The following is a 22,143-nucleotide window of genomic DNA, read 5'->3' as shown; positions in this document are numbered from 1 at the left end:
CAATGCATCACTGTTCGATTTTTTAAAAGTTAACCCCTCTTTTGAAAAAAAGAAAGAAAGCCGAAGCACTTATAGTTGTTCTCGTTTTCGTTTTTATGGAGAATCGGTTAGATATCGACCATAGTCTTACCTGCTGCCACTTTTTGAGTTCAATATAGTCCAGAGGATGTGGCTTAATAGTTAGGTAAAATCAGGTACTTTTCATGATCAATACTATGTACGCCCTTAAAATTGCTTTAGAAGAAATTTCTTCAAGTGGAAAAAAAATTAGTCTTAAAAGGACCTTGTGAAATTTTCTGCATCCAGATCTCCACGGACCTTGTGAAATCAGGTACTTTTCATGATCAAATACTATGTACGCCCTCAATCCATCAAGATCGATAAGTCTGGAGTTTCTGAACGATTTATCTTTTCTACAGATTCTTTGCACTATATCATTAATGTTCAAAGCCAAAGAAAAGCGAGGCTAAATTTGCAATGATCGAAGAATATTAGCATTTATTATACCAAGCTATCTGCTTGCGGTGGTCAAATTTATTACAGCGCCTGGCCCTTGCCTCCAACGTTTTGTCTTTTAAGTGATTTTCTATGTGACGATTAGATCAATGCATCACTGTTCGATTTTTTAAAAGTTAACCTCTCTTTTGAAAAAAAGAAAGAAAGCCAAAGCACTTATAGTTGTTCTCGTTTTCGTTTTTATGGAGAATCGGTTAGATATCGACCATATGTGTCATACATGTCTTACCTGCTGCCACTTTTTGAGGTTGATTTTCATTGACAGCGTTCAATGCAGATTTGGAAGGCTGCTGTTCCTATATCTCTTCAATTTTGCAGCTAGTAATCTTAGAGGTTCTTTTGTTACTCGAGCTATTGGAGCTGGCAAGCTTCATAATGTCTTCAACCTGCCCAGAGAATGGCAATGTACTCAGTCGGAAATAAAGTAAAAGGCAGAAAGATGAGAGAATCATATCGTTTTATGAAAATTTACACAAATTTTCTTGATGTATTATATGAGTTGCTCGGATCAAAATAAGACCTTCTCAGTTAGTCAGAGTATATCATTATATCATGATTGTTATGTAAATAAATATAGTGAGAGTCTTATTGATCATGTTACATTGTTTCACTTCTTTTCGGATTGCCTATACAGGTCCTCGGGAGTGAAAAGAATGATCAGAGTACCTGCTGCCAGTGCGAATTTGGCGGACATTCCATCGGATGAATTCTCTTGGGTAAAATTGACGCAGATGGCCATATTAGGCCATCCATATCCAATGTATATTGTTGTTACATTCTTTCATTTTTTTTTGGTTGTCTATACTGATACTCTTTCCGCTTTAATTGGCCTCTTTGATTAACTGATATTTTATTGCTTCGATCTTGCAGAAGCTATTACAGGTGCAGAACAGTGGGTTGTCCTGCAAGAAAGCACACAGAACGAGCCCTAGACGATCGAAACATATTTATTGTATACTACGATGGTAAACACAACCATTCTCTTTCTGTATCTGAAACACAGGCCCTGAAATTAGCTGTTGAATATAGTCCAGAGGATGTGGCTTAATAGTTAGGTAAAATCAGGTACTTTTCGTGATCAATACTATGTACGCCCTTAAAATTGCTTTAGAAGAAATTTCTTCAAGTGGAAAAAAAATTAGTCTTAAAAGGACCTTGTGAAATTTTCTGCATCCAGATCTCCACGGACCTTGTGAAATCAGGTACTTTTCATGATCAAATACTATGTACGCCCTCAATCCATCAAGATCGATAAGTCTGGAGTTTCTGAACGATTTATCTTTTCTACAGATTCTTTGCACTATATCATTAATGTTCAAAGCCAAAGAAAAGCGAGGCTAAATTTGCAATGATCGAAGAATATTAGCATTTATTATACCAAGCTATCTGCTTGCGGTGGTCAAATTTATTACAGCGCCTGGCCCTTGCCTCCAACGTTTTGTCTTTTAAGTGATTTTCTATGTGATGATCAGATCAATGCATCACTGTTCGATTTTTTAAAAGTTAACCCCTCTTTTGAAAAAAAGAAAGAAAGCCGAAGCACTTATAGTTGTTCTCGTTTTCGTTTTTATGGAGAATCGGTTAGATATCGACCATATGTGTCATACATGTCTTACCTGCTGCCACTTTTTGAGGTTGATTTTCATTGACAGCGTTCAATGCAGATTTGGAAGGCTGCTGTTCCTATATCTCTTCAATTTTGCGGCTGGTAATCGTAGAGGTTCTTTTGTTACTCGAGCTATTGGAGCTGGCAAGCTTCATAATGTCTTCAACCTGCCCAGAGAATGGCAATGTACTCAGTCTGAAATAGAGTAAAAGGCAGAAAGATGAGAGAATCATATCGTTTTATGAAAATTTACACAAATTTTCTTGATGTATTATATGAGTTGCTCGGATCAAAATAAGACCTTCTCAGCAGGAATATCGTAAACATTCACCACTCCGTTATAGAACTCCGTTATTGAAAATAGTGAATTGAGATGTGGATAGTTTCTCCGGCACTTCTGCTGCAACGAACCGGCTGAAAATAGTGCCATAAATATATAGTTAGCCTTCTGAACGTTTAAATTGCTGTAAATTGAATGAATTCCATCGAAATCCTCTCTCAGGCATTTGCAAGTCATGCACATGCAAGGGGGTAAGAGTAGAATAATACGATATCTACCTTACAAATTTGAGCCCGGAAAACCACTGATCCGCTGCAGGGGATTAATGATCTGCTGCGCCTCTTCCTTCGAAATACCAACTGCATAACCTGAAAATATGAAGAAAACCCTTGTTCATGCAGCAAAATATTATCGATAGAATAAATTAAGTCGGTTGACGATTCGTAAGGAAGATAGTGGACAGTTATTGCAGGATCGAACGAACAGTCGCAGTTATTGCAGGATCTAACGAACAGTCGCGGCTGGCCTTGCTCAATTCAAATCAACGGATAAGGATTACCTAATCGGCTAACACCAAAATCCAATGGCACATATCTTGACACGAAAGCAATTTGGGGAGTTAATCTCAGAGGGAAACGCCTTACGGCGTAATTAATCACGTTGTCTCAAATTGCAAATACAATTTGGCAATATAAAATCCAAAATACAATTTGGCAATATAAGATCCAATTTTCCTGTGAGATAAAATGATAAGAAAACATTCAGAAACTGTAAAATTTTGCGTCCCGCCCGGTTAAAAATGGTGAGCAGGAGATGGTGGTGGAGGAGGAGGAGAGAACTGCTTATACCGTGCTTCAGTTTGTCCTTGGAGCACGCGATGCACTACGCTCGTATATTATACCTTGTCAGATGAACTTTGGAGTTTTCTTATTTCATACTCAATATTCGCTGAGAGTGCAGTAACCTATTCCATAATATATATATATATATATATATATGATCAGCGATCACATGCACTGTGCAAAGATGAGGTGAATAGCAATTAAACTATCATCCTCGTGTTCTGATCACTCTGCAGGGGAAAGGAAAATAAAGTATAGAATTCAGTCTCACCTTCTGTTTCACCAAGAAAGTTAGATTAGGGTTCCATAATTACATCTAACCCAACCCCAGTACAAATAGACTTAATTTTTGTAATTAGTGTCTGTATGCACATTACAAATCAATCATCTCCAGTCTACCTCCATATCACAGAAATTAATGTATGAGTGGGCTGCTAAACACACAAACTGTAGATCTACTGATTCTAGAGAGGATATAGGCACCACACACAAACACGTAAATTCCGTCTACTTTCTCTGTAGGTCGACTCAGTCAACTGACAACAAATATCTCCATATTAACCCCAACTTGTCACGAAACGCTGAAGAATTTCGCAGCTGCACCTGCAAGCATCCCCCATTCTCACCAGATTAATCTTAATATAATTCTAAACATGCAGTAAGATTTTTATTTTATGTGGATAGACTAGTAATTTTCCAATAAAGAGTATTTTATCAAATAAAATAGTTTCGGCCAACGCCCTTCTAGAGGTAAAAATAATACGTCGTCTCAGTCAACTCTAACTGGGAAGTTAGAAGGTAACCGCCTACGTTGAAGTCTGAAGAAGGGGAAGAAACCAAAAAAATTCATACAAATCACCATAATGTTTTTAAACTAGTTTTTATATATTTTTAATTTATGGCTTTTTGCTTAAAATTTGAATTAATCGGATGACGGTTAAATGTGTCGTATATAAATTTAAGTGATTTTTAATTTTTTTATTATAAGGTTTTGAATTAGTTTTATATATTTTTTTATTTTCAGTTTTTACAGTTGAAAGATGTTCTTATATTCTTTTAATCTCTTTTATATTTATGAATAGAGTTTTCAATCATATATATATATATATGTTAGAATTTATAAATAGAATTTTAGATAATATTTATATATATTTGTAAATTTATATTTTTTTATATTTATTTAAAGTTTAGTCTAATGTATAGAAGAAAGTTTTTTCACATAATTTTAAGTTTGTTTGTTATTTAAAATACAGTTTTGAATGCATAAATGTATTTGCCATCCTGGAAAAAATTTTGGGCACTGGAATTATATAAATTAAACACTTTAAACTAGAATTTTTAAAAACCAGTCAGATTAAAATTAACTAAAAAATTAATCATAAAAAATCATTTTATTTATAAATTAAACTACACCTTTATTTAATCTAATTTGATCATAAATTTATTATTAAAATTTTCAATAATAAAATATCTACACATTTAAATTTATTTGAAGATTGAAAATTTTTAAGAATTTGTTATTTACGTAACTAAATTTATGATTTTGTTTTCAAATTTATCTAATCTAATTATGAATTTAATAACAATTTAATTTTAAATTTATAAATATATTTTTAGATTTACTTAATTTAATTTGATAATAATTTGATAGCCACTCATGATCTTTCTGAAAAGTGAAATGCCTGATTGTTCTGTCTTCTCTTTCCTGACTATTCTTATGAAAAATCATTATTGTTAATTCTTATACCATTAAACAGTTCATGATTATTCTCTCCGGTACCCAACCTAACTCATTTTCACCCCCTACAAATGCAACTCATATAACTCTACACTATCAAGATCTCTCATGAGCGCTTGAGCACAGGTACAATGTGTTTACGCAACATCATCTGGTGCTTGGTTTTTGAAGTTTAGTAAGAAATGAAAATATTTCACGTTCATTGGTATCAATAACTTAGTTGAGTACTCTACGTAAATTACAGTTCGTTTGGAACGTGCTTTGACTACAGCGCAATTTAGAAATTGCGTTGCTGCAAATTAAAGTCCCGGAAGTTGCGGAGGGTTTCAGTTAAAAACAGGATAAAATAAAAGTAACCCTAATGCGAAAATAAATAAATGCGAGGGAATTAAGTACCTGGTTTGCTATAACTGTAGCCTAATCAGCAGAGAATGGTACAATAGTTCTCCCATGTCTCCAAATCGGCAACGTTGATGACCTGTTACTGCTGCTGCGGGCACACACCTCATGGAGACATAACTGTACTCACGCACGGTTTCGCTCGCCCACGATTTAACACATAACAACTCTGACTTTCCACACTAAATCTTTTATATGTACAAGACAAGCATGGGCTGCAGAGCGAATGCTCAGAATCTGGGATAGGATAGGATCCACTCCTTGTAGGCATTAATGGCTGTCGTGCTATTGGCCTGGTTGTTCATCGTCGTTGTTGTCTTCTTGGTGGATTGAATTCGGATTTGGATTTGGATTTGGATTTTGAGTGTGTTCAAAGTAATGATTCAGCTGGGATCGTCCGGGATTGTAGGAATTGAGAGGCGATGCATAAATTCCCATATGGCCCTCACCTCCAAGGCCCAAACCCAGACCAAGGTGCTGATCATGCGGCGAAGGACCCAGAAACGAGCTCTGCAATTCCATCCCTGCTAGATTGATTCTGCTCGGCATCAGGGACGGGATTGTCAGCACGGGGGAAGACGACATACCGGCAAAAACCGAGCCCCCACCACCGGCCCCGCTCGCGCCCGCGCCTCCGCCGCTGGCGAGGCGAATCGATGTAGTCGTGCACATTGATCTGTACATGGCATCTGATGCCGTCGTCCATATCTGCTGTTTAGCCGGTGTCAGATCCGTGTTAACGGGAAGCATCCATACAGTGCTGGGTTTGGGCGTCCACATGGCGGCCCCGGCAGGTACCAGGTTCGAATCGCCGTAATGAAAGGGCTTTAAAGCAGTACCTACCCCGTGTTCGGCCTTTCTCTGCAACTCTCCTAGAAAACGCTCTTGATGAAATGGCTGCCCTCCAAGTGCCAAATCTGGAGTGTTATTGCAGGGGATTAATGATCTGCTGCGCCTCTGCCTTCGAAATACCAACTGCATAACCTGAAAATATGAAGAAAACCCTTGTTCATGCAGCAAAATATTATCGATAGAATAAATTAAGTCGGTTCACGGTTCGTTTGGAAGATAGGATCGAACGAACAGTCGCAGTTATTGGAGGATGGAACGAACAGTCGCCGCTAGCCTTGCTCAATTCAAATCAACGGATAAGGATTACCTAATCGTCTAACACCAAAATTCAAATCAACGGATAAGGATTACCTAATCATCTAACACCAAAATCCAATGGCACATATCTTGACACGAAAGCAATTTGGGGAGTTAATCTCATAGGGAAACGCGGCGTAAATATATATATTTTAGGTTAAGTTGGAATTATAAGTTTAATTAGTAAATTTTACATAATTTAAGAATTCAAACATTTTTAAGAATGTTGAATCTAATTTTATATTAAAAACATCTTAAAATTTTATTATTTTTAGGAAGTTTATTTTAATTTTGATATCTTTTTAATAGATTTATGTGTTTTTAAAAAAAAATTAAGACATTGAATCTATATTTATATTCAAAATTATAATTTAAACAAGGTCGTATAGCTATTGTTCTCTGCGTCTTAGTTTAATAAAATATTTTAATGTCGTGATGTGTACTCCAAACATAATAAAATTGTAAAATAAGTTATATGAATATTTGTTTAACATTTTTTTTTATAAATTTTTTTAATATAATTAAACATTTTTTTGGTAGATAAATGTTAGATATATATATATATATATATATATATATATATAATTGACATTGAAGAGAATGATAACAAGTTAATAATTATTTATTTAATATTGAATGATGACAATTTTTTTATATAATGCTCATATTACAGTACACATGTCATATCATTAGAGTATAGTTTGATATAATAAGAGTTGTACACGTTATTTTTACATATTTTTTTCACATTTATATTTTTTAAATTATTTTTTAGTAAATTAAAAAATAAAACCCATAAAAATTGTCTATTCAATACTTTATACCAATGAGAAAATGAAATTTTTGAATTTAATTACAAATCATTTGTGTTTATGGTACATAGTAATTAATATATAATGTTTTTAAATTATTTATATTTATTGTACATAGTAATTAATAATAAAGTACACAAAAGTCATTGATTTGAAATTAATAATAGAGTACACAAAAGTCGTGAAATTTGGAGACATTTAATGTCATAATTTAATAGTTTAATAAAATATTTTAATGTCATGATGTGTTATATGTACTCCAAACAATAATAAAATTGTAAGATATATTTGTTTAACATTTTTCTTTTATTAATTTTTTTAATATAATTAAACATTTTTTTGGTAGATAAAGGTTATATTGATATATATATATATATATATATATATTTGACATTGAAGAGAATGATAACAAGTTAATAATTTTTTATTTGATATTGAATGATGACATTTTTTTATATAATGCTCATATTATTGTACACATGTCATGTCATTAGAGTATAGATTGATATAATGAGAGCTGTACAAATTGTACACACGCTATTTTTACATATTTTTTTCAAATTTATATTTTTTTTAAATTAATCTTTTGTAAATTAAAAATAAAACACATAAAAATTGTCTATTCAATACTTTACACCAATGAGAAAATGAAATTTTTGAATCTAATTAAAAACCATGTGTGTTTATGGTACATAGTAATTAATATATAATGTTATTTTTCAAATTATTTATATTTAGGGGGATGAATCATTGGGAGGAGCAGAAACACAAGAAGAATGAATCAAGATATCTGAAACTATAGTATGTTGAAGTTCATTCGGGATCCTTAAAAAAATGATTAACTCTAATCCCTTTCTAGTGGGAAGGTGGCTTCTCAAAGAATATGGAGAATTAGTTGTACCCATGACACCCGTGCCATTAAACCTTCAAATAGCTTGGAAAAAAACTTCTTCCATTAAACCTTCAAATCAAAGCTTGCTCTGAAAAAAACTTCTCACAATTGAAAACTTCGTCATCCAAAAGAATGTTGAAAGAAAAGATTTCTTAAATTATTAAGAGACCAAGTCTGGATTTCAGAATGAAACTATATGAAACCAAACAAGAACTTACTTGTTCCAAAATTATTCCTAAAAAATAAATATCTTCATCGTTTATTGCAATAGAGATCTACAATGAAATCCAATCGATTTAAGCATAAATCGGCCAACTAAAGAAAAATTCTACCGGCTACAAAAGTTTAGAGAGTTCTGCCTATCTTTACAAATCTCCCAATGTTTACGAGAATTAATTAATTATACTTAATTGACGGATTATTTTATGAAATCTTAAACTATTTATCCACTCAATTCCATCCCTAAGTGTAACTATCACAAAAAAAATTCCATCACTTGTTATATTTTAAACAAAACAAAACGAACTGGAAAAATATTATACATATGACTATGCAAGGCAGAAGTACGTATACTCAGTTATTGGAGAGGAGTTATGCCATATGCCTATGTATGGCAAAAATCTCATATATTGAATTACCGCAGATGAGTTATTATGTTTTTTTTCGAAAAAAAATGAACCTACAACTACTTCATGCACCAATTGCAAGGCTGACGACTTTTGCATTTCCAATCATCACATTTATTTACGGTTGGAGAATCGATTTGAAATGCCATTATAATTCGGAAAGTAATCATTATTTTATCGAGATGATTAAATTCCACTAGGGGAGGGTCGCCAATACATGTGCGCCTTCCCCGCCACGTCATAATACCACGCGTCAACCCACATGGCTCCGGTACGACACCTGTCCACCGTGGAGCTGGCCGTGTGGGCTATCACCTCGAACATTAAAACACCTCCTTCGCGCCATTTACTAGGTTGGTCTGGGCTCATTTCGACGATGTTCCATTTTCCCTTTGTCTTTCTGCTTGGGGCCGGTAGTTGGGCGAAGCCCCCCGCCGAAGATGGCGCGGGACGGCCCTATAACCTGCGCGCATGGTGGTTAGAACGTGTGCTGGGGGAATGGTGTGTTCGGTTGACAGGGTTTGTATTGTTGCGCGCAGAGTCGTTTATTCGTGTGTTGGTGCGAAGGTTTGATGGAGTTTCTGGGTTTCTGGCTGGGACAGCGGTTCTGCTTTTCTTGTGCTTTTCCGCCTGGATTTCTTGGTCGTTCTGGAATGCAAGCTGTTTAACATGGAATGCCGGTTGTTTAGCGTTTCTCTGGTGGTGGTCTTATCAGGCGATTTTGTTGTTTGGGGAGGAGTCGGTCGCCATTCTACTGAGCTTGAGGTAACATAGCATTTTTAGGGTTTAGCTCTGCTGTTTTTGTTGTTTTTGTGATCTCTAATGGCTTCTAATGGCTTTTTTCTTCCTGTTGCAGGTGTTGCAGGTGTGGAAGAGGACATTGCAGGTGTGGAGAAGGTCTGGCGAGCTGTGGGGAAGGTGGGGGAGGTCGGCGACCATCCATGGCCTGTAACCGGTAGGATTTTTAATCCTACCAGCTTTACTCTGTGTTTTTCAACACAAGCATCTCTAACAGGATATTTTGTGAACTTTCTATGGCATTTTATGGCAGTATTTTGAGCAATTTTTTGAGGGTTTAGGGTTTTAGGCATTCTATGGCATTTTTGTTGTTTTAGGGTTTAGGGTTTTAGGCATTCTATGGCATTCTGTTTTTGTTGTTTTAGCCTGTTTTAGCCCTCAAAACGCTCTGTAGCTGCTCTCCCCTGACTTGCATAGCCGACCCCGAGCAGAAAGACAAAGGGAAAATGGAACATTGCCGAAATGAGCCCAGACCAACTTTCGAAACTCTCTGTAGCTGCTCTCAATTGCCTTGTTACTGTGTTTGCTTTATAGATAAAAACGCTGCATTTTTATTGTCCCTGCTATTGTATCTTTTTCATTTGGCATATGAGGGTTTCTCTTTTCTTTCATAGAGTTCTGAGTGCTCTGCTTCGTGCTATTGTTTGTTTTATATTCGACTGCTCGGAGGGGAAGGCTCTTCTAAAGCCTCACTAAACCCTTACGAAGCTTCTTCGCAGACTTGCTACTCAGGTTGCTCTCTGGGCTACAGTGTTGTATGGAAGCCGTGGACATTTGTATGGACTTTGTATGGAAGCCGTGGACATTTTACGACCTTAATCACAGTTATACTGTTAATTTATTTATGGTTTCTTGAAGTCATAACTGTTATCTTGTTTCCTTCTATGAAAGTCTTATTCTGAATTTTACACACAAGTTGCATTCTCTATTATTTAAATTGACTTGGGCTACAGTGTTGTATGGAAGCCGTGGACATTTGTATGGACATTTGTATGGAAGCCGTGGACATTTTACGACCTTAATCACAGTTATACTGTTAATTTATTTATGGTTTCTTGAAGTCATAACGGTTAGCTTGTTTCCTTCTATGAAAGTCTTATTCCGAATTTTACACACAAGTTGCATTCTCTATTATTTAAATTGACTTCTCTGGATACTGTTTGAACGCTACTATTCTTGATTTACTCATTGTAGAATATTATGATTTCCTTATGCTGTAAAACCTTGCATAGTGCTAAGTTTTTGAGATCGTTTTCACTTGTGACGGTGCATCTCTATTTGAAGGTTATTTTGTTTTTACAGCTGATGAGTTTATAAGTTAAGAAATGGGTAGGGTTTACTGTTTTATGAACAAAGCTTCTACTCTTTTATTTCCTTTTAATATCGCTCAGCTTTTACTAGCAAACTTTATAGGATTAAATCCTTGTCAGGGTTTTGTTAGAGTTTTGTCAGGGTTTTGTTAGAGTTTCCTTGTCAGGGTTTTGTTAGAGTTGAAATGCCCGATAATGCATGCAGAGAGATTGACCGTTCTTCATGAAGAAATAGGTTCGATATCTGCTTGAGTCGGAGTGTTGGTGTTTTCAACTTGTAACTCTAGTGTCTCTCAGTAGTTATGTCTTCGGTCAGGTCTTGAGTGGGCATATCAATTTGGAACAATTTCTGTTTTTTACACCTATGACCTGGAGCATATTTTTCATCACAATTATAGGAGAGTCCATTTCTTTGGTGGTCTGCCATTTGTGTTGGAGACAACCTTTGTACTTCCAAGGGATGTGTAGGAATTGTGTTAAGTTGGAATATTTGATTCTGCAAACAGATTTCTATGCACTTTTGAAACTTTTCTTCCTAGTTGCTTGGGGAACAGGGATATAAGGAGTGCAGAGCTATCGGGAGAGGAGAATGTGTTGATAATAGTGATATATTTGTAGGGTGCTGGTGTCCATTGTAGCTGTTGAATTGTCTAGATTGTGTACCTCTGAATGTAAATTTCTTGTAATATGTGAAAAGAATATTGAATCAAAACCCTCCTTGACCCGTATATAGCACATGACCTACTAAAATTTTAAATTTATGGAGTCGGTATAATCTCTATTCCAAAAAACATAATTATTGTTGCTTAGTTGCCATGCATTAGATACTGTGAACACTCTTATCAAGAGCCAATTCAATCCCTTTAAGAATGGCATGTGCTTCTGCCTGATTGTTGATCTTTCCTAAGGTACATTCAAATTTTAAACTTTATTTATCTCCAGCGTTGATGAGAAGACCCACAATTGCAGTTACCCTGGATTTCCTTTCGGTACACTGATTTCCTTTGAATCTCTCTTATTTTTGCAATGCCTAGTTTTGTGCAGGGAAGTTTAAATTACAGGAAAGCTTAACATGCTGTAGATTTTGAGCTCTGAAGCAATTTTGTGGGATTTTTGTATACCTACTGCTTTGGAATTTCCTTCTTACATGTATTAGAGGCAATTCATAATTTTTCTGTACCGTAATACACTGTTATAGATCAATATTAACTCCAGAACTCATAAGTGTAAAAAGGGATCTAAAGAAACAGAGACATGATTCTCTTGATGCTTAAAAGATCCCATCTTAAGATGGGTCTACGCTGGTTTATATTTTGTAGATTTATAAATTATTGTAATTTTATTTTTATTTAGTTTTTATAATAATTTAGCTATTTTTAATTTTCCATTTTTACTCCAATTCTTTTTTCCCCCTCTAAGAAGGTTGTTGTAACTTTGCGTCAATTATAACAATTCATTAGTTAACCAAACAATTGTCATATGTGAATCACTCATATTGTCAAACAATTGATCTACTCATGAAGGAAAATGAAAAAGGTGAATAGGTGCTTAGAAAAGAATTAATGACTAAGCCACAATTCGTCATATCGCTGATTAGGTTACTGTGCACCCAAATTTCTCTATCTTTTGGAAAGTTGATGTAACAAGATGGAACAATATGATTCTCATAGTTGTTCATCAACTGATTTGATTAATTTAGATACTTCCATCATTTTTACTGGCACATATAAAAACACATGCTCTCTATAAGTTGGGCATACTCCACGGTGGACAGGTGTCGTACCGGAGCCATGTGGGTTGACGCGTGGTAAACTGACGTGGCAAACAGAAAGACATATTCCATTGACGTGGTAAACAGAAAGACATATTCCATTGAAAATTTCTTATCAACACACAGTTAGGTTGCCACAAGAAATCACTACTAGGTTGTAAGCCAAAATGTTGCTGTGCCAAGAAAAAGATACAATCCATCCAAAATCCACATCATAATGTGGTTAGAACCGAAAACATATGACACCCCTATTCTTTATGGCCCTGAGAATCTTGAGTGCCAAAACTCCCCGAGTTACCTTCTTGAGCCAGGTAGGTTGGCCTACCAGTCAAGGGCTGATTAGGAAATGGTTGATTGTTGCCATATGATTGATTCCAATTTGCAGCTTCCAACCATGGAGGTATTGAGTACCCATACCTCACATTTGCACTACTGACCCCTGCATTAAGTGGAGGTGTGTAATGAGCATACAGAGAATTGACAGCAGCTCTGGTAGGAACAAGGCAAGTGGGTAAACCCTCGGTTTGATAGTGGGGCACTTGAATGTTTATGAGATCTTGGAATAATGGTGTATTATCTGCAATGGAGTCCAATGAGTTTGAAATAATCCTAGTTTCATCAGCTATTCTTGTATCGTTGATCATCCCTTGTTCCTTTTCAAGCATTTGTTGTGCCTTTCGTTTTTCCTTTTCCTGTCTTGCCATTTGCTTTTGTTGGTCCTTAACTTGCCTTGCTTTATCTCTTTCAATCCTTTCTTCTGCTCGCTGTTGTGCTGCAACAATCCTTGCTGCCTTCTTCTCCTTGACCATATCCTTCTTTTTCTGTTTTAATTCTTGCATTTCAAGTTTCTTTTTTTCTGACTCAACTAACAGGTTTATATAGTCCTCTGAGGTGAGTAGCTGTGAGCTTCGGCCCAGACGAAGACTACCCGGTGCACCTTGCGTTTTTCTCATTGATACTCTCTCTACTGGTAGCTTTAGGAACCGTCCAAGTGTCTTCTCCACCCCTTCCACCTGCATGTCATTGCTTGGTACTTCCCTTTCAGTATCTGTTGGAACTGATTGAACCATATCATTATCTTCATTTGATGCCTCATTATGTCCTTCATCTTCTTCCATTGATCTATTGTCCACAAAAAAATGAACAATTTCACTGTTCAATTCTGCTGGTTGTGAGGGCATGTTCATGCTTTCTTCATTGGTTGCTGAGACACTATGTGCATTCAAATTGATCATTGCTTCTGCTAGCCATGAAGGTGGGGTTACTTGGCTTGGCAATGTCAATTGGTCATTGTCAACTGCATGTTCAACAATATCATTAGCAATATCAGCGACAAGAATTTGATGTTCTTGAGTTGGTGGAACAATCTCCATGTTACTAGGAATTTGTTCATTGTTATATTGTGTTTCACATACAATTTCATCATCTTCAGCATATAACTGTCCTTGAGACAGGGAAATCATATTACCAGCTGCAACAACATCATCTTGGTCATCTACTTCTTGCACTTCAACACATGTTTGGACATTCCCTTCTTCCTGACCATCCACACGAAACGCTTGGCTACAACCAGTATCATGCATAAGAGCATCATAGTTCAGTGGCCAGATTCCTGTCCTCCTAAAGCCAGCCTTGATATTTGATGGTGTCAAAGCCCTTTTAAAAGCTTTACTTGCAAGCTCTGCTAGCTCAAACCTTTTCACCTCAACCCCTGGATTCTTTGCCATCCATGCAGCACGCTCCGACCTGAAATAGTTCTTGAAAGGGCCAAACACACTAACATCAAGGGGTTGCAGCCTATGAGTGGTATGAGCGGGCAATGTCAGCAGGTCGATGCCTAAATTGTTTGCTTCCTCAATTGTTTGTATAGCCATGTGGCTCCCATGGCCATCTAATATCAAAAGGTGTCTGTTATTAGGCGAGACGCCACCTGGTACCGATGCAGCAAAGTGAAAAAGCCAACTTAGAAACAGTTCTTTAGTCATCCATGCATGGGGATGTGCAGCCATGCATGCACCTGGTTCACAGTTCTGTATATAGTTTTTCAGTTGATTTTTACCTTTGAATAGATAAAATCCTGGGATTGAAGTACCAATTGCATTAACACAACATAAAATAGTTATCCACTCCCTGCTCTTGGGCAAAATCTTTGGCACATTTCGGCTCCCTCTCTTGGCAATTACCCGCATGCCACAATTCCTCCCTGCCTGTAAACCTGTTTCATCACAGTTCCATATATGGTCTGCTCCATAAGAATGTTTATCATAAGCACTAGAAAGTGTGTCATAGAATTTTTGCACAACTGCAGGGCGCAAATTTAATGCTCTGTCTCTGTCAAGGCCCTCAGCAGTACGCAATACAAGTTCTGGATGCCTTTTTTTAAACCCAAACCACCATGATTTACTAGGAAACCCATCTTTGAATGGGTTTGGCCTCCCTTGACAGATTTGAGCAACTGTTGATTTGAGTTGTATCAACTCTAGCCCATGTCCCAGTTGGGCCATCTCTTTACACCACTCAACCACCTCGGCCTCCTCATCCTCAGTCATAACTGTAAGAGGCCCTCTACGTTTTGTATGAGTCAGTCCATTTATCCAATAATGTATTGACGAGGGAGGAATACCATGTTTTTTTGCAGATGCCCGAACTGAGTATCCATTAAACTCTATGTCGTCAATTGCAACTAACATTTGTTCTTTTGTCCATCCTCTTATAGCACTGATCTTTTTAGTTGAGCTTGCCCCTTGGACTGTTGTTGATGGTGGTTCTGTGGCTGATGGTGTGTTAGCATCAGCGACTGTCACATGGTCATCTTCAACAATGTTCCCTGGTGCATTGCTGGCATCGACATCAGCTGGCCTGTCATCATCAGACGATGTGCATCGCAGCTGCGCACCCCTTGTCACTCTCCTGCCACTTCTCCTTGTACGAGCAGAGTAACTTCCTTTTGCCATAGATGCAACAACCTGTAAAATTATTGCATGCATTTAGACATTAGAATATATGTTAAATTATGCTTTACTACTTCTGCAAAAATTACTTTTCCTCTATTACAGGAAATTATCAAAACATTTTGGATACATAGCTTGTTACAGGAAATTATCAAATGTGAAGGAGATACGTGCTACTAAAATAGTTACACTTCTTCCATACAAATATGTTATTTTCCATTTTTATTAGGCTAAAAAGAAGTGTGGGTGGGGAACTGATTGTCAGTTTGCTCACTCAGAAGAAGAACTTCAAAAGGGTCAGCAAGTATTTTCTATTTTTGGTCAGAAACTAGAAACAATTTATGGCAATGCAATAAGTTCCAACATTTATGACGAGGTAAATAATTATAAAATCAAGTTGTCCATGCATTATGAGAAAAAGGGAACCTATTCAAATGGGTTGAAGTGCAAATTTTCCCATGGACACAATGAGCTTAGGCCTTTAGGTCACAGATTCATGCAACAACTTGTCCTAACAAAGCATTTTTTTTCAACGTTGTCAAAGAAAGACTCAATTTGTTGATTTTGTCCTGATAGAGCATTTGTTTTCAGCTGTCAAAGAAAGACTCAGTTTTTTGATATTTAACAAGGATCGAATTTGTAACTTTTTTGGCCATGAATATTTCACTGAGATTGTGTGTTGAATTTCAATTTGATAAGAGATGAAATATTTCAGAACAAATATTATTCTATAGTTGCTAACAATTTGAGGATATTTAATGCTATTCCTAATTTGCTCTACATTTTTGGAATTAAAAAATCTTGGTCTTTGATTCCTTCTACTTGTTTACCCATGATCAAATTCTATTACCAATTGAAAATTATGTTACCCACATTTTTCATTTTTTCAGTAAGGACAAAACATTTTGGATACAGAGCTTGTTACATTATGATTCTATGGTCTCCCAGGTGTCATAGACAATTGGTTTTACTTCAGTTTAATTGAGTTTCATTGCAGTCATTTACTTTTTATATTTTTTCATATAATTTATTTACTTATTTTGAATATTGTGAAGAACAATCTCTGCTCCAAGATTTCTCTCCATTATCTGTGACTTAATTTACAGTGCTGAATTATGTAAATCCCCATTCCTTTGGTCCAACTTTTACAACTCCGTATGGCTCGGGCTCTCCATACCCTAAGGTCTCGAGCTCAACGAGGTGAAAAGATATGAAGGCCAATAAGACTGTCATCTGCTATGTTACTTATAATTGTGTTTTCTCATTATCTAAAATCTTACAGTCATCTAATCCAATAAAGAGAAATGGTCATCTGCTCGGGCTTCAATTCTAAGAAACCATTCCCCAGTTCTATGGTCCATTCATCAGTAGTATAAATTCACTTATTTGCAGTCTTTCGACTCAATATCAAAATGTTTGCTTTCTCAATAGCTTCATGCTTCTGAAAATATGTGAAAAATTACTAAGTTTATCAGAGTCATTAAAGTTACAATTCGTTTTTGTTCTATGTTTTAACTCATCCATGTTCACTCGGATCTTGTCACTTCTGAATTGCCCAAAATCGGATGGTTCACACTAGGAGTACAGTTTGACATCGGCTGGCATTCTTTCTTTTACAATAACCTTTCCTTCTTTCTGACAGGAGGTCTTATAATAATATAGTTGTCGACCAGTAAAGTAAGTCAAGCAAGCCAGTTCGGTAGCTGACCAGTAAAGTAAGTCAAGCAAGCCAGTTCGGTAGCTGTCCAACGGGCAAAGGCTTCTTTCTTTAGAGTGCTGCCCGCCCCCTTCTTCATTCATTCATTTAGGCCCGACTAGGAGTGGATCCAGGGAACCTGGCTCGGGAACAACTTCTTACTAGTAGGGGCTAATCATAGTAAGAGAGTCCAATCTCTAAAATAGAGCTTAGTCTCTCCCCATAGTAGTATACTAGTAAAAGGCATAGATTATGACTTGATCCAATAGAGTCAGAACACCTTTATATCTAAAAGAAATGGTGCTCGATGAAACGATCCAGATTCCACACTATGTTGTGGGCTGGGGGGAGAGCTGCTCTGCGAAGCTAGGCATTTAGTGTTCTTATGGAGGAACCATAGAACCCAAGCCATAAAATCGCTCAATTCCTGTAAGCTAAGGTTCAAGGTTCAATTCCTGTTAGGTAAACAAGCTATCGCTCAATTCCTGTAAGCTAAGGTTCAAGGTTCAATTCCTGTTAGGTAAACAAGCTATGACTACAGTACTAGCACGACATACGTGACATTTGGACATACGTAACATTTGTGATATGTAAGTTGTAATCCCTATGAAGTTGATGATCGAATAATTCGTGTAAGCTAACCTTCAATTCCTGTAAGGTAAGCAACCTGTGACATTGATGCTAGAACACATACATAAACTCTGTGAGCAATGAAAACAATGAAAACAATGAAAACAGAACTGTAAGAAGAATGAGTTGTAATTCATATATCTGATAAATGAAAACAATGAAAACAGAACTGTAAGAAGAATGAGTTGTAATTCATATAACTGACTTGAATATATTGGCTACTGTTTTGTGATGTTGTCTTGAAGTTTGCTGAATAGTTTGAAAGCATAAGATGCAACTTCAACAGTGGGTGGACTTCTTTTATAGTTTTGGGGACTTGATTTTAATTGGTGGACATGGATGCACATGGATTGCAATGGCTTCATTTTGAATGTGTGGTATGGATTTAATTTGCTGTGATCTAATGGTTGGGAATTGTTTATTTGTTGATCCATGTGCTTTGATCTGTTTTGATCTGTCATTTATTGCAGTTATTGGGTCTGGGTGTCATTTATTGAACAAAGTGGATTTAATTGTTATTGGGTTGGGTGTCATTTATTGAACAAATTGGATTTAATTGTTATTGGGTTGGGTGTCATTTATTGAACATAGGGTGTTTAGTTGTTGAACAACACAGCAGTTATGGCTGACATACATTCCTTTTGTTATGTGCAGGTAGGCATATTTATTTGGGATGCAAAGTTCCAGTTCTGATGAGTGGGGGTTGAAGTGACTGCTGTTTTGTACTTCTGGAATAGACCAGTTTGGAAGCTTTTATGGCTCTAGCTGTTTTCTACTTGGGTCAATATGTTTTGCAATATTAAATAGTTAAATACTATTTATGGACAGTTGTGGGCCCAGTCAATATATGGGTGATTTTTGGACATAATTTAAAACTTATTTATACATAATGTTATTTATTTATGTTTAAATTTTGGTTTCAAAAGTCTTAATCACTGGTGGTTTGGTGGGACCAGTATTATATCAACTACTGGTCCCTGCACAACATTAGGAATCTCTCCCCTATAATTCTAATCATTATTTTATCGAGACATAGAATTTCTTTTTTTAGAGAGAAAAAGTGATATTGTATTATATTGAGGGTATATAATAAAATCAGATAGTTATAGAAAAACAGCTCTTTGAAGCTGGAGGATCATGATCATGATAGAGACAGTCTACTATGGACCACCTGGACTGTTCAAGAAAAAAACCAGGAAACAGAGCAAATGATAACATATACACGATATATGTGCGCGCATACATCATCAATGTGAAAAACTGAACGAAACTAGATTCGTGGCTATTTGACGTCCAAAACGCCAAAACATATACAAGTATTAAAAACAGAAGGGAGAAACTAGAGAAAGGGAAAGACAATCATAAACCGGGAATAGAGAAGTCCTGGATAAAGCATGAGAAATCTCCATATATAACCTTCATGGACCAAGCGCCAGGTTCAAGTAGCAGGCCCTCCTTTGACAGTTTGTCCGCTTGCTGATTCTGAGCACGGAAAATGTGATGAATGGAGCAATCCCTCAAGAGACCCCAAAAGAACTTAATTCTGTCCACCCAACCTGCAAGATGAGGGGCCATTATATTGCAGGATCCTTTGACATGATCAATCATTGATTTGGAGTCGCCAAAGATCGAAATAGACTGAATATCACAAAAGATGCAGAAAGCAAGGAGGCCCGCTAGAGCCCTTGCTTCAACGAAACTGTTTGTGCCCTTTCCACTGTGCCATGAGATAAAATATTGAAGCTCCTCGTCCATCAAGATGTGAAAACCACATCCACAGTTGTTTTGCTGCTCAGCACCATCAAAAAAAGCTCTCGGGAAACCTGCGAGACTAACATCTTTCACTTCTCTGTTGCATCTTTTCATACTGGGCTGCTTTTTAGGCACAGAGTCATAAGTGGAGATGATGTGTTGCAGGATAGATTTGAGTGGGAGTTTTGACTCTTTGAAAATTTTGTTATTTCTCCACCTCCATGCGCACCACAACACGATGATAAGGATCGGCCTCCATGAATCCCTTTGACCACACCACCATTCAAAAGCAGATTGAATTGAATCAAAAACAAAATGAGGAAAACAATATAGAAGAGCCAAATCGAGACATAGAATTTGTTGACACTTATTTTGCGGCACATTTTTCATTTCTCCCATAAACTAAAAAATTACGCACACATACATTTATATATAATAAAGTATGATAATAAATTTTTAATGTATATAATTTAATTTGATAAGGTTAAAAAGGTTTTTAATTATTTAATTTTTTACCTATATATATTTTTATATAATCAGGCTGCCTTTTTCGTGGTAGTTTTTTTACTGGTTTAGGTGCCATAAACTTCATTTAAGGTAGTACTTTTTATGTGATACTTTTTTGTCTTATATCTTTTACACATTTATTGTTCACATCCTCTGTATAATTTATTGTGTGAATTTTTTTTCATGCACAAATTATATTTTATCTTTAAATTTTATTCATAATTTTTTGGAAATCGATTAGTTTTGGTTGTTTTATATTACATTTTCTTGTTGTAGTTTAAAAGTTAGTTTAGTGACTAGATTAGTGGTTTGCATGAATTAGACGTCATTTAAATTTAATTCACTTTTTTCACCATAATTTATTTCATTTTGTAAATGATAAATGGATGCATGCATGTGATTGATTTTAGGGCTGATTGATATGAAGAGAAGGGCACCTTCACCACTTCCATCCTAAGCTCTTTCATCTTCTCCTTCCACCTCCAAACTCTGTCCCAAAAACCTTGTTTTATAAGTTATTCTGTCTAGGTCACTGAGAGCACTCATCCTAGTGCAAGACAGGCCTCTGAGAGGTCCTGAGCTTGGATAGGGGCTCAAACCAACCTCCTTTCATTTGCTTCAACTACTATCACCCTCTCCATACCCTTAAGCAAACATTTTCACCCTCAAAAATCACTCGGATGCACTCCTGTAGCATTACAGACCTGCTTGTATCATTATAGACCTCCTGTAGAAATCGCTTGTAGAAAACCTATAGCAGCATTTTTCTTCATTAGTTTCGACCCACACTACAACTTTGACTTAGCATAGATGCCTAATGACCCCCAACTATGGTAATATGATCAAGAAAAGCTCCTAGGTCACCCCAAACCTTCCTTGTCTTCACTACAAAAACTAGTCTCTTTATCATGCAAGTAGGTTATTTATTTATGAACAAGCATAAACTAGGTAGATGTTACCTACAATTCTGATTGGTAGTTTGATGAATTATGCAAGATAAATTAGTTTCCTTTTTGCAAGTAGATGAGGTAATTTGGTGAATTTTGCAAGATAACATAGCCTCATTTCTCGAAGTAGGTTAGCCTTTGTATTTTCATGAATTGAGTAGTTAGGTTTCTAGAATTTGAGTCAATGAAATTTCTATTTTCATAACTAGAAGCAATTTCCAATTTGTCATTTTATCAGGCTTTCATTCTAATTCAGTAGAAGGAAGGGTCTTTGAGCACTTTTTGATCTAATGTCATAACTTAGGGTGGCATGAGTGGAATCTTATCCGTTGTGCATATAACATTGTCACCTCGAAGTTTGTACGAACCCCAGGTCGGTAATTTGAGTTGATGATCCCTTGGGAGTTTCAACATTCTTGGTGCAATAACAAGGCTCACCAGCTTCGATTATCAACTTTTCATTTTTTGGGATCAACCATCCAAAGATGGGTGATTTTTTGAGGTTTATAACCATTCCCGTAGGTTGACTAAAGTGATCTAATATAGAGTATAGGGAGAAAATATGATAAATACTCCCATCTGAAAACATAAGAACATTGTCAACAAATAATAGATGAGAGAGGTTATAGTTTTGTGAGATGATGACCCCTTTAAAGATGCCTCTATGGAAAACACCATATATAAGTCTGCTTAGGCCTTTAGCCACGAGAAGAGAAGGGAGGGGGAGAGAGGGAAGTATTGTCTCGGTCCTTTCTTTACATGGAAAAAAGGACATGCAACCTTGTTTATGAGAATAATAAAGGAGGGAATGTTGATGCAATTCATGACCCAACTAACAAAAGAGTGAGAGAAACACAAGTGGATCAGGAGGAGTTTACGATATAGCTTCTGACCTTGTCAAAATCTTTTAAGAGGTCTACT

At 36.2% G+C, this 22,143-nt stretch overlaps 3 protein-coding genes across 3 annotated transcripts; 1 reads left to right on the top strand and 2 right to left on the bottom strand.

Annotated features, from left to right (window-relative positions):
* Window positions 1–698: 698 nt before the first annotated feature.
* LOC149249495 (putative WRKY transcription factor 7) lies at window positions 699–1,564 on the top strand. The gene is made up of 4 exons (XM_089453204.1): window positions 699–709; window positions 794–940; window positions 1,151–1,276; window positions 1,387–1,564. The coding sequence occupies exons 1-4, from the start codon at window positions 699–701 to the stop codon at window positions 1,562–1,564; spliced, it is 462 nt and encodes a 153-aa protein (XP_089309330.1).
* A 1,843-nt stretch (window positions 1,565–3,407) lies between these two features.
* Window positions 3,408–6,362, bottom strand: LOC149249494 (uncharacterized). The gene is made up of 2 exons (XM_089453198.1): window positions 5,379–6,362; window positions 3,408–3,847 (listed from the first exon to the last, which is right to left on the bottom strand). The coding sequence occupies exon 1, from the start codon at window positions 6,360–6,362 to the stop codon at window positions 5,667–5,669; it is 696 nt and encodes a 231-aa protein (XP_089309324.1). The 3' UTR covers window positions 3,408–3,847; window positions 5,379–5,666.
* A 13,013-nt stretch (window positions 6,363–19,375) lies between these two features.
* LOC149249493 (uncharacterized) lies at window positions 19,376–19,882 on the bottom strand. The gene has a single exon (XM_089453190.1). The coding sequence runs from the start codon at window positions 19,880–19,882 to the stop codon at window positions 19,376–19,378; it is 507 nt and encodes a 168-aa protein (XP_089309316.1).
* Window positions 19,883–22,143: the final 2,261 nt, after the last annotated feature.

The sequence above is a fragment of the Pinus tabuliformis genome, chromosome 7 (genome assembly GCF_031772625.1).
Source record: "Pinus tabuliformis cultivar Carrire ecotype Pingquan chromosome 7, CPIR1, whole genome shotgun sequence".
In the NCBI taxonomy this organism is placed as follows: domain Eukaryota; kingdom Viridiplantae; phylum Streptophyta; class Pinopsida; order Pinales; family Pinaceae; genus Pinus; species Pinus tabuliformis.
The sequence above is the reverse complement of the archived record's forward strand: the minus strand, read 5'-3'. Positions and strand labels throughout refer to the sequence as shown.

What these genes read in the sequence shown, in the direction of transcription:
- LOC149249495 (XM_089453204.1), top strand. An exon ending in TGTACTCAGTCGGAAATAAA is followed by an intron (nt 941 to 1,150) that starts GTAAAAGGCAGA and finishes TTGCCTATACAG; the next exon opens with GTCCTCGGGAGTGAAAAGAA. An exon ending in TTAGGCCATCCATATCCAAT is followed by an intron (nt 1,277 to 1,386) that starts GTATATTGTTGT and finishes TCGATCTTGCAG; the next exon opens with AAGCTATTACAGGTGCAGAA.
- LOC149249493 (XM_089453190.1), bottom strand. Translation starts at nt 19,882, where the DNA reads ATGAAAAGATGCAACAGAGAAGTGAAAGATGTTAGTCTCGCAGGTTTC.
- LOC149249494 (XM_089453198.1), bottom strand. Translation starts at nt 6,362, where the DNA reads ATGCAGTTGGTATTTCGAAGGCAGAGGCGCAGCAGATCATTAATCCCC.